Source organism: Micrasema longulum, unplaced genomic scaffold (genome assembly GCF_059751315.1).
Source record: "Micrasema longulum isolate JH-2025_06_02 unplaced genomic scaffold, ASM5975131v1 h1tg000383l, whole genome shotgun sequence".
Taxonomy (NCBI): domain Eukaryota; kingdom Metazoa; phylum Arthropoda; class Insecta; order Trichoptera; family Brachycentridae; genus Micrasema; species Micrasema longulum.
The window spans coordinates 356,713-369,733 of NW_028277584.1; the positions used below are offsets into that span (position 1 = coordinate 356,713).

At 31.9% G+C, this 13,021-nt stretch overlaps 1 protein-coding gene across 1 annotated transcript in view; it reads left to right on the plus strand.

The window, feature by feature from the left end:
• The first annotated feature begins 6,269 nt into the window (after positions 1-6,269).
• Positions 6,270-13,021, plus strand: part of LOC148282013 (semaphorin-2A-like) — a 635,924-nt gene continuing 629,172 nt past the window's right edge. Inside the window, exon 1 of the mRNA XM_088225727.1 lies at positions 6,270-7,316. Coding sequence (XP_088081853.1) covers positions 7,160-7,316 — 157 coding nt within the window. The 5' untranslated portion in view covers positions 6,270-7,159. The remainder of the gene's footprint in view (positions 7,317-13,021) is intronic.

The window sequence follows — 13,021 nt, forward strand, 5'->3', positions numbered from 1 at the left end:
ATAACCCCCACAATACATCACATACAAATAATATAATCACTAGATCCTCAACACTTAGACAACTTAAACAAATACAAACTAATAACACTTTCGGACGAAGGGATTTTGAGTATTATTCAATTCAAATCTATAACCTACTTCCACTACTAAAACAATTAGTAACGAGAAAATGTTTGAAAAGGCTATAAAAAATGGATAGTGGAGCTAGGTAGAAGTAAAATGGATTGTCTCATTGCCCATACCAATATTGAATCAACTGCTCCACAAGTGTATAGCTTATGTTAGGTTTTTTTTATTTTCATTGTGTGTTTTGTAATATAAATAATATAGATGTACATAAATACCATGTTTTTAAAACTGTCTGAATATTTGTTTTTTAAGTTAGTCTTCTTTGTTTATTCTTAAATGTAATTTCAAAAAAGTATATTGTTAAGTGTCCTCGGCACGGGAAACCTCAGTGAGGTCACATTATTTTTACTATTAATTATAATTTGGAAGCGAAAAATATGAATAAATAAATAAAATATATTTTTGCTTTTCTTATAGGAGCTAAGACCATCCAAAAATTTAAAAAAGGGGCAAGTTTTATATACTGTCTTCGGACGCACGGTATACAAATAATATGATAAATAATAACAGAAAACGGAAATGGTACCGACACAAGAAATTTCGTTGTGATTAAAAAAAAAAAAAACTAAATCCCTTCAGTTTTGGGGTGCGGAAAACGGGATACAAAAATCTCGATTTTGTCGAATTTGGTTAATTATAATCACTCCAACATACAGTTGTCTTTTTCGCACATTTCGTATCGAGGAGGCATTTGCGAGAGAGTCACAGAAAAACAATGTTCAAATACCTGATCATCAAAATTGCCTGGCATCGCATATACTCTTAAATATCAACGATTGCTACTACTATTATTACGCAATATACCGCCAAATACGTCTATTTTAATATACATCCCTAGCTTCTTCCACGTTCATACATCTTATCGTACGCGCCCTTCGGTTCTGCCTGCTTTTGACATGAGCAGACTTAAGATGTTGGTTTATCTGATAACGCCACGTTTTTCTTGAAAGTCTTCGTCTCACGTTACCGTTCATTCCCGCCATATGTACCTGTTCTATAATTATTTCGTCATCCATTCGTTCTACATGAGCAAACCATCTCAGAAACCGTTTCAATCTCATCAATTGTACCTGACTCAGATAAACACTCTCGCCTGATTTCTTCACGAATATTAATGATAATGTTAGAACAAAGTATCTCGAGAATACACAGAAGGATTTTTCTTCTGAATCAAAGAAAAATCTGTTTATGCTCACGTATGTGTATAAGTTATGTATCTTTATGTACTTATCGACTATGTATAATGGCAGTATTATCATAATAGCCTTAAGTATGTTGACGTTCTGGACTAGAACAGGAAACCATTTGAAGTCCATTAATCAATTTCGATGGTAGACAGACAGTAGTGTGCACACGTGTATATATCTATATATTATTATGTTTATGTTCATATTGTACAATTGTGCATTGTCCAAATGTTCATTTTTAGTCTGCAATTACTCTCATAAATGCTATGGTGAACTGTACGCCACACTTCAACATAGCTACCAATACAACGTTAGACTTATGGAACGGCTGCAGAAATTCTGTTCAATCAATTATCTTGTAAGTCCACAGTATCAAGTTTATTTGTAGCTGCTCTTTAAACTATTACTAACAACTCAATTCTATAAGTTAAAAAAAGTACTTACTTGTTTATTTTTATTAACTTATACTTGTTTTTTTTATTTTTTACTTTTATATCAAATTGCATTGAAGTATTGGCAAATAAGCATTTCATATAACCATATTTTTATTTCTTCTATTTTCGCGATAATATATTATGCTTGCTTGATTAATTTAACTTAAATTTGTTTGAGGATACACAGGAGCTGGCAGCCGACAAAGATGCTTGGAGGATCTTTGTGGACACCATATGCTCCAACTAGGGTGCGGACATGGAATAATGAATGAATGAATTCTGGCAGTTTGCACGATCTTCATTTCGGTTTTATAAAATTTGATTTAAGGCTCTACTTTCCAAGATAATAGATAAAAAAAAAATAAGGGGATAAATAGTGGAATACTACAAATAAACCGATAATTTAATATTTATTAATGAAAGCCATTGTAGGTGAAATAAAACAAACAGTATTGGCTATTTACATTCAGCGGGTTCCTTTATATTCATATTTTTTTAATTTGGAAGTACAAGAGGTTTCAAAATCTATAAACGTTCTACATTTAAAGTTATTTTTTTGACATTCATCATTTGTATCATGTGCCTTTTGTATATTGTAGGTATATGTGAAAATGAATAAAAACAATATTAAATGAACCAAGTGGTTACATGATAAAAATAAAAAAGTTCTTTTAAAATCATTGAACAAAAACAACGTGTAAAACATTATGTATTGTTCATTACGGTATTTAACTAGAGTAAACGTGAGCGTTTGAACTATGGTCCCTCAACATGCGGCCAATTGGCATATGTTTGATAGAACGGGCTATAGTCTGTTGCAAGCATTCTCCGGGTACATTTCTCCTCGCAATTACTAAAATGCCCATATTTACGCTAAGATACTGCACAAATCGATCTAAAAAAGATAGAAAAAGCGATATTAAAACCTTTTACCGGTAAATAATGTTTTTATCTTAATAGATGCTTGTTTAAAATAGCTCTTTTAGTGATAAAAAATGTTTTATTATTATGCTTCAAGTATTATTTATACGTTATTGTAAGCTATCTCCTATCTCTGTCCTGCTTAGTAAGTCGGGCATATAGTAAAACGACAAACAAATGTGACGAGTATGCGGAAGAGAGCGACACACTGAATAGAACTTACAGTAAACCGATGTAAACAGTCCGTGCTTTTTACTGTACTACTTGTTTTGCTTGTCAAAGTCGACGTAATATGACGTGACGATACTTGCTGCCTCCGCTGGGCAATCCTTTTCCTTCAGAATCGACTTTTTAGCTCGGATTTGTATGGAGTGTCACCTTTATATATTATATCTCAATGGTATTGTCACAAAAATGTTTTCTTTTTATATTCGGTCTGAAATGCGTTTTTTTTTTTAACTCCTGAGAATACTATTTCTTGTTTATGTATTTTATGTTTTATTAATAGCTAAAAAAAATCATAGTTCTAAAAATAAAATAACTTTAAAACAAGAACTTGTGTTGGCCATCTATTGGCTATCATTTAGAGATACGTGATTATCGCGTTTTGCGATAAATGCGAAATAAAAGCGATAAACGTGATATATCCGAAATTGTTGCGAAATTGTTGAAATATGCGAATAGACGTGAAAAAATTAAAATCGCAAAATAATTATTCCAAATATCGATTCTCAATGTCTATGGTCAGTCTGCCCGAACTCTATGCTTAACTTATTGTCTGTGGTCTATGACGCTACATTTGAAATTCGCATCTTTTGAGGTAATGTGTTGTTGACATATACACGCGAGCATACGGTCAGAACTGTTTTCTTCCACAACTTAATAAATTATTCGTCACAATATCACTCGGTGAGTTTACATGTCAAAGAATATTTTATTTTACTTATTACAACGTTTATTCAATATTTTTATTATATGTATTTTTTCAGTTTCAACAATATGGGTCGAGCAAATGTTGATATTAAAGAAAGAGCTGCAGCATACAAAAAATATGGTTTTTATATAAATGATGACAATAATTTGATTTGCAAAAAATCATCTAATTATATGAGTCCGATACAATTAAATTAAAAATTGAATGTACATATGTTGGCGAAATATGCGATAAATTTACCAATTTAATCAACAAACTGGAAGGATCTTTGTACCCCTATTCTCATTTTTTGTGGGAAGAAATTATGGGGATAAAAGATTCCTTATATTACAATATGGGTGGCATTTTTCCTATCAAAACACAAAACTTACTTACTGAAAGTAATGAAAATACAAAAAAAGATTGAATAAATATGCTCAAGGAAGCTTCCGGTAAGCTCTATCGAAACACGAGTCTCATTTATCTATAAATGAGACTAATCTTTTTTATGAATCATTAAACCAACTGTTCAATCCATCTGTAGCTGGAAGTAAATGCAATTTCCAAAGCGACGAAGTACTATTATTATTTAGGAATTTACCTCTATTTTCGGTATTAACAACGATCCAATGTTTAGAGGGTTATTCACATTATTTAAATAATTTAGCATCTAGTATTAAAAGTGGAGTAAAAACAGCCACACTCCAACTCTTACTTGTCACAAAAAAAAAACACTTGGAATTTGGTAATGCGGCCATACAATCAATTTGGTGTCCTGCAAACAGTGTAGATGCAGAACGCTACTTTAGCACTTATAATTTAATTGTCACTGATCGTCGTACTAGACTTAAGGAATCATCCATTGAGACATGTTCTATGCTATATTTTAATAAATTTTAACGTGTCTTTTTTATTTATAAAGAAATTCTCATATATTTACTTATTTTTTAATGTTTTTTACTACTGAATTGCATATTTTATATTAAATTGTGTTTAAAATAAATATTTTAATTAAAATAATAAACGCTAAATAGATGCTAAAATTTGTTACTTTATTTGCTCCAAAACGCTAAATTGTAACATCAAAATGCTATTTTTTCGAAAATAGATGCTAAAAACACGTATCTCTAGCTATCATCAACCTCTCAGACTCTCCGCGACCAAAATTACTAATAAATGCAGTCTAAAACATATTATTAGTATATAGTCCCTGACCCCTGACCCTGGACTAAACCTTATACCTAAAGCGTAATACTGATCATGTTTCCTTCAATTATCGAATTATAAACGTGCCAATGGCCAATTTATATTGCGTCATTATTAAAAGGGAATACTGTGCCAGAGAAATTTGACGAAAACGTATTTGAACATAGTTTACCTGTCTCTCTCTCGCAATGCTTCCCCGGTACTGTGCGAAAAAGACAATTGTACGTTTAAATGATTATGCCTATCTAAAACCGACAAAAACGAGGTTTTATTGCTCCATTTTCCACACCTCAAAACAGAACCGATATTTTTTTTTTGAGAAATATTATTAGAATGAAATTTTCTGTTTAGGTCATTTTTCCATAGGTCCGAAGACGGCAGATAAAACTCGACGCTTTTTTGGATTTTCGGATAATATTTGCTCCCATTAGAAACAATTCATCAAAAAAGCAAAATAATAGAGACACGTCAATGGTTAATACCTACAGTGTGTAACAAAATCACTGCTCTATTGATAATCCAGATCATTTGAGGGTGTTAAAAGCAAACTTAGAAATCTCCATTGAAAGTTACTGAGATATTTGCGAAAAAGTAAAAAAAATAAAAAATTGTGAGATTTCTAATTATGCTTCACTAACTCGATGGCGAATTTTTAGTTTGTTGTGTCAAGCAGTATAATTTAAATCGGTTTTTGCAAGATTTAGAGACGGTTTTGAATTACGATAATCTTTAGAAAGGTAGATTTTTTTGTATGGTTTATTTTGGCATACAGAGCTAATTTTCCGTTTTTGTTAGAGATTTTAAAGTTTTCTTCTAATACGAGTACCTTCACTTCAATGTCACCTTACAATAATTTATTGATTCCATATTTTAGCGTACCTTAATTTAAGGTTAACATACGGTTTAATCATAAATACGGTTACACATAAAGTGAAATAATTGACTGGATGTCGATAGAACGATGACAAGTTTGATGCTTGCAGTAACCTAAGTAATTATTTAAATTTGATATCGAGCGATAAGATTCAACACTAATTTGATTATCTAAAACCGGTCGCTAATGTTGTCCCATGCAACGTGCTTCTGTTTATGCGCGTGCGCCGTGAGTTCCTGCTTTTGAAAAACTTTCAAAGTTGCCATGCGGCAAAACCTTCGGTGCATTCAAACTTCAAACTTTATAAAAGTTCGTGACCGACCGCGCAGCTGGCGTGCGCAGAAAGAGATTACAGATATCGCCCGACCACTCTTACACATTAACCGAAGCGGCTTCTCCCGAATCCGATAAGATTCCAACACAGGAATGAGACACTCGGAAAGAAAATCTTTCGTTTCGGTTACGCGCCGCGTTCCAGAGTACAACTTTTCTACTCAGTTGCCAGTTGTTCCTTGTTGGTTTCCCCGTTTTCCGAAGCCGCGTGTTTGGACGATATGCCGCACTAGTCAAAATATACCTGACTTCGGAGAATCTTCCTCGCGTTCAGTTTGGTTTTGAACACCGGCGGGGTAGGTTCTGTCGCTGGCTTACACCGCTGCGGCTCTATGTTTCGTATTTTGCCGATCTCGAAATTCAGATGAAATTCGCATGATAAACTAAAAGCATGCGATCAAATTACTCGCGATGCTCTATTGGAGTTTGTGCAATTGACTTTATAAACTTTCCAGAACGATCGATTAATAAGTTATTTTTTTGTTTTGACTTTTCAGACTTCCGTAAACAATACAATTTGAAAAAAGTGATTCAAGTTCTAACTTGGATAATTAGTATTGTTGCATTTGTGATTCAAACGCGTTGTTTTGTAAGACAGTAGTGCCATTGCGATAAAATTTTATCTTTAAATTTATCACACACGTGTAAAAGTTTTATCGCTTCTTTCTTTGTCGGGATTATTATCAGTCCAACTTAAAACACATTAATATTAATGATAATAACGCTCAGGAACACTTAGTGAAAGAGTTGAATGAGATGAAAACTTTGTATACAAATCAACGAAAAGTAACATCGGAGGTGTATTTTTCAAAATACCGAGATTGGAGACTACTTAAAGTTTAGAAGTTTGCAAATTTATTACCAAAGTTTTGCTCCTCCATAATAAACAAAAATATGAACTTACGAATATGACATAAAGAAAAACATTGAAATCAAAATATTTTTTAAGAAACTGCTTTTTAATTTTGACACAAGTTCTTTAAAACTTCCTACTCATTGATAAATTAAAACTGATGTTTAAGTAAGGACCCATTTAATACAATTACTCAAGCCTGGTTTTGACGAGTGCGTTTTAAAAACTTGACATTATTCAAATCAAAGTTATTTTAAAGTTTTTCTTCAGACAATGGTTACAATTTGCTGATTTGAGTTAAAAGTTAAAATGAAAATGTTGTGCTTGACAATGATTTGGGTGTGTGTGTTGAGCATGGTGATTTTTGGGGTGCAAATGGGGGCGGGGGCAGAGGGGTGGAGCGCCTACTTGGAGCAGCCCTGCTGTGGGGCCCCGGCGGGCCACCATAGGATTCGGCATCATAGAGGTAGAATTTTTATCCGTTAATATTTTCAATTTATTTATTTATTTGACGGACTTATGTAGTCCATTCTAACGATGGTAAATACAGTTTCTTATAAAAGATACTCCAAAAATAAAATACAACTTAATAAAATTAAAGCTAGGACAAAAAAAATAAATTACTCCCTCAAGACAAGATCTGGTCTATCTTAGTGAATTTGTCGTCATCATCATTCCATGTCCGTTTTCTTGTATATTTTTACTTTTAAAAAATAGTATTAAATTGTTTTTTTTTTTGACACATACTTTTCAAACCGACTTTTGTACGGTTTCTTTTTTTTGCTTTGTTATTATGTATTTTATTAATATGCCTCCACTCGTGTGCGAGTGATTTTAGATTATTTTTTTTTATATACTCGAATTTATTCAAAGATTTTTCTTTTTTGATGATTCTTGTAAAAAAAAGTACGTTAGTTACTTTAACAACGTTGATTCTACCGCGATAACGAATTGATAAATGTTAAAAGCACGGAAATCGTCATATTTGACGGCAGATTGCGTTTATAATATTTTTATTTTAATCATTTAGATGTATTATTAAATTGTTTGTTCAGCATAAAAATGCTTTGAAAAACATGTTTTTTATTAGTGTTTGGATGTAATTGATAGGAAAAATGTAAAAATAATAATAATGTAAATAACCGCTACTCAATTGGGGCATACGATATCCAAATAAAATACAAAATTTTTAAAAAATAATTGTTTGTTTCGATATAATTGACTGCTTATCAAAGATCCATGCACAATAACAGTTGACAGGATTAAAGATTAACTTTAGGTTTCACAAATAGATTAATATGCAATTGCCTCGTGTCTATGATAACATCCTTTAAAGGTTAAGTACACATGTACAATTTTATTCTACAAATATTTGTTTGTATTATTCATGCCCATATCAACTTTTAATGCAAATTTTCACCAGGTTATCGTTAATTTAATGAGATGAAATTTATTAACTAAATGTTAATAAATTTGCTATCTATGATAAAATATCATTAGACTAAAAATAAATTAGACAACACTCTATTTTATTTAAATAAGTTTTCTTCCATGGGTAGTTGTTCTAAGATAAATTAAGTAAATCAAAAATAATAAAGAAAATAATAGCTTGCATTCATTTTATAATAAAATTACAAGAAAAAAAAAGCTTTATAAACAGTTTTTATCTCTTGACATTCAAATACCAACTTTAAAATGTAAAATATAGATACCTAACATTTCTTTATTAAATTTATTACAACATAAGGTAATCTGAAGTAAAATAGTAACGTACGTATCATAAACTCCATTAGACATACCATGGAAAGCATACATATTAAAAAAATATGTGTAGCATAAATAAGCATTTTATATCACTATCTGAAGTAACACGCAACACCGTTTGTGCAACATAAATCGTCCATTAAAATAAAAAATCAAATATTTTCATTAAAAAAAATGATTTGCTATAGAATGTAAAAATAGTACGTTTATTAAGAACCAACAGACGTGTTTTTATTTACACTAAGTCATAGTAAATTTCTCACTGATAAAAATGATTCATTTGCATAAAGATAAGAATTTATCAGTAAATAATAAATACACACAGATAGGCAATTATTTTAGATAGCTTAGGTATCATTTTGATTCATTTTCTCGACAACGTCCATTAAAAAGTATATTCATTTAAAAACTTCATATTTTTATAGACGTATTTATAAATTACTGCAATAAAAAGGGAATTCTCGTAAACTTTAGGCCAGATATTGCCGCGTCAAACATTACAAATGAATTTATACAACCTCTGGAGATGTTAGTTATAAAGTAAGACTATTACAGTCACTTAGACGTTGTATTCGTTTTTGATAGTTCAAGCTTTTAATAAATATTTTTCATTAATTAACATTTCTGAGATTAAAAAACGAGGCTCATGTTATTTCGAATATTTTTTTGCTTGTGATTTTTTTTCCAGCCTAGGCGCGAGAGCGATGAAATAGTAATTAATATTATTATTCTTCTAAATCAGAGGTGCATTTGGTTTTGTCCCTTTACACAAATAATGCAAAGGGTCAATTTTTTCCAGTATCTTTAAGCATTTTCTCACATTTGGTCAGTTTCAGTGCTGCAGAGCAGCGTTTATTTACTAATTTAAAATACATATAACAATTTGTTACCCACTAAGTCTCAAGACTTTTCGGTGGGATACATTTTTTTTTGAATGACTGGTTTGTTTTACATTATTATATTGATATTATATCAGTTGACTTATTATTACTACTACTACCATCACGCCATTTCCCCGTAGGGGTAGGCAGATATAACAATTTGTTACCCACTAAGTCTCAAGACTTTTCGGTGGGACACATTTTTTTTTGAATGACTGGTTTATTTTACATTATTATATTTATATTATATTAGTTGACTTATTATTACTACTACTACCATCACGCCATTTCCCCGTAGGGGAAGGCAGAGAAAATGGACCGCCACATACGTCTATCCTGACATACATTCCTAGCTTCTTCCACATTCATACATCTTGTCATACATGCCCTTCGGTTCTGTCTGCTTTTGACATGACCAGACTTAAGATTTTGGTTTATCTGATCATGCCACGTCTTCCTTGGTCGTCCTCGTTTCACGTTACCGTTCATTTTTGCCATATATACTTGTTTTATCATTCTTTCGTCGTCCATTCGTTCTACGTGACAAAACATCTCAGAGACCCTTTCTCAATCTTATCTATTATACTTGACTCAGATTTGCACTCTCGCCTAAATTAATCTTTCGTAACCCTGTCATATATTGATTTCTCACACATTCGTCTAAGAGATCGTATTTCAACAGCGTTCACTCGGCTTCCATTCTTCCTCTGCCAGTTCCATTTTTCACTTCCATACATAAGTGTCGGGACTAAAACTCCGTTGACTTATTAACAAACACTAAAAAGCATTTAGAAGATATTTCTTCAGTTCTTTTTTTTTCATTTGAAGATCTTTCATGTTAATGATGGTTTGTGGGAGATCATTGAACAACCTTGGAATAACGCAATTTAATTTTCGCTCTCCGAAGTAATTTGTAATTCGGGGAACGATCAGGGAGCCCTTAGTGTTTTATCTAGTGTTGTGAGTGTGGGAAACTCTTTTTTTATATTCCAGATCAACAAAGTGATCTACAATCAATTTTTAGTCACAACCGGCTTTAGTCAGTTTTACCGGCAGGACATTACAGAATTTAAAATAAACGCTTTCGCCTATATGGGCGAAACATATTGTTTCGCCTCATAGATTATGCTATCCGGTACAATCCCCTTTAACAGTCTCACCTGAATATCGTAAAATTTCACCCAGATGAGACTGGAAGGTGAGACCCCGGACATGCACTCCGTAAGATATAATCGATTCAATGAGCGAGGTATATATGTATCTGGTGATCCTGGCCCTTTTGTTTTCGCTGGCGGTGTCCGTGAATATTGATAAATACATATTTGAGCTTTGTTTTTCTGTCACTCTCTAAAATCGACAAAATTTATATTCCGCTGTCCCGTTTTCCGCACCACAAAACTCAACCGATTTTGTTGTTTTTTCAAGAAAGAGTATCAGAATAACATTTTCTGTGTCGGTACATTTTTCGTTTTTAAAATGAAATATCATATTTGTATACCTTACGTCCGAAGACGGCAGGTACAATTGGTGTTTTTTTTATATTTTTAGATGGTCCCTAGCTCCAATTCGATGGCTCAGTTCCATAGAGGGATAACTTAAAAAAATATGTTTTAAGTTATACTATTCATTATATTAAAAAAAACATCCTTTTTCAATTCTACACAGGTGTAACTCTTAAAAACTATTGATTTTATCATAGAAGACAAATGTTTTCCTATGAAAAAAAACGAACTTAACAATCTCTTCATAACTAATGAAAACGTTGTGATAATTTGTATAACACCTTTAATACTAAAACAAGTAATCATTTTGTTCATATTTTACATAAATGTATTCATATATACTACACTTAAAATAATGTCAATAATTATTTGTTACAAATCAATTCGGGTCTGTCAAAACTTTAAAACAAGCAATTTCTAGTAATCTCTGTATGAAACTGAGCCATCGACTTTATCAATAAAGCAAAAAAAATAGCGATACACCAATGGTAAACATGTGTGTAGCAAAATCATTGCTCTAATACTATAATCCAGGGAGAAAACACGAGAATATATTTATATTAAGAAAACTCTGACCCCGTTTTCTCTTTCGTGTTTTTTTTTATAGTTTACAAATAACAAGAGCTAGATTCACTAATATTTTAACTGTTAAAAAATATATATGAAGTAATAAATTAAAGCATAGTCAAATTTACTTCCAATGTTACAGTAAACTTCAATCGAGATTTTCCGATTCAGGCAAGACAATTAATTTAACTATTAATCTTGATGATATATAAGCAAGCACTGCATAATGTACACAATATAAAAAAATGAAAGTAGATAGTATACGTATAGATTCTTCAACATACTTACGCGTTTATTTATTTTTGTAACAATATTAAACTACTAGCAACACCCTTATATACACACACAAAACAAAATATAACAGGTCCTTTATAATTATATTCATAGCTTACGAGTTTAAATTAAAATGAAATTTTATAAAATGAAGAAAAAATTTTTTTTTTCAATGAAACTTATTTCTTGGGAATTATTAGGGAAGTTTATTTTTAATTTTGACTACCATGCATATCTCTTTGTATAATTGATTGTTTTGTCAATGGAATTTTTACATTACTTTTATTCCTGGTCTTTTGTAACCGTTTTTGAAAATGGAAAACAAATTGTGGTAGTGCGGGGTTCGAATCTTGAGCGTCTTTATCCGGAGTCTGCGACGCTAGGCACTGGACTTCAAATGTAACATTCACAAAATTTAAGATTTATTTACTCAAATACCTACTCACCAAAATGAATAATCGGCAAGATTATTTTATAATCACCGGTTTTCCTAAGTATGTCTGTATTTATTTTCTGCTTATGATGGAATTCTGCATTACACAGAACAGTTTGATTTTTAGTTTGATAGATGGCTTCTGATTGGTTGGTTTGTTTTGGAGCAAATTTCTGTTGTCCTTTTAAATGACTTTACGGCAAGATTTGAACTAGGTAATTTAACTAACTAACTAACTAACCATCACGCCATTTCCCCGGAGGGGTAGGCAGAGAGGATAGAACGCCACACCACTCTGTCCTGGCACACTTCCTTTGCTTCCTTCACATTCGTACATCTTCTCATGCACGCACGTCGATTATTCCGACTCTTCACATGACCACTTTCAAGAATTTGTTGTACTTGATCATGCCATGTCTTTCTCGGCCTTCCTCGACTTCTACAACCAGACACATTCGCATCATAAATCTTTTTAGCCGTTCTTTCATCATTCATTCGCTCCACATGACCGAACCATCGCAAAAGACCTTTCTTAATTTTGTCGATAATGCTTAACGCAGCCTTGCATTCTGCTCTAATTTCGACATTAGGGCACCTATCATACATTGTTTTTCCGCACATTCGCCTGAGGGATCGCATTTCAACAGCATTCAGTCTACTTTCTAATTAAATAAATATCTATTGTAAAGTGGTGTTATACTTTTCAAAAATTTTGTCATTTTATTATCATTTTGAGAGTCTGTCTTGTTTC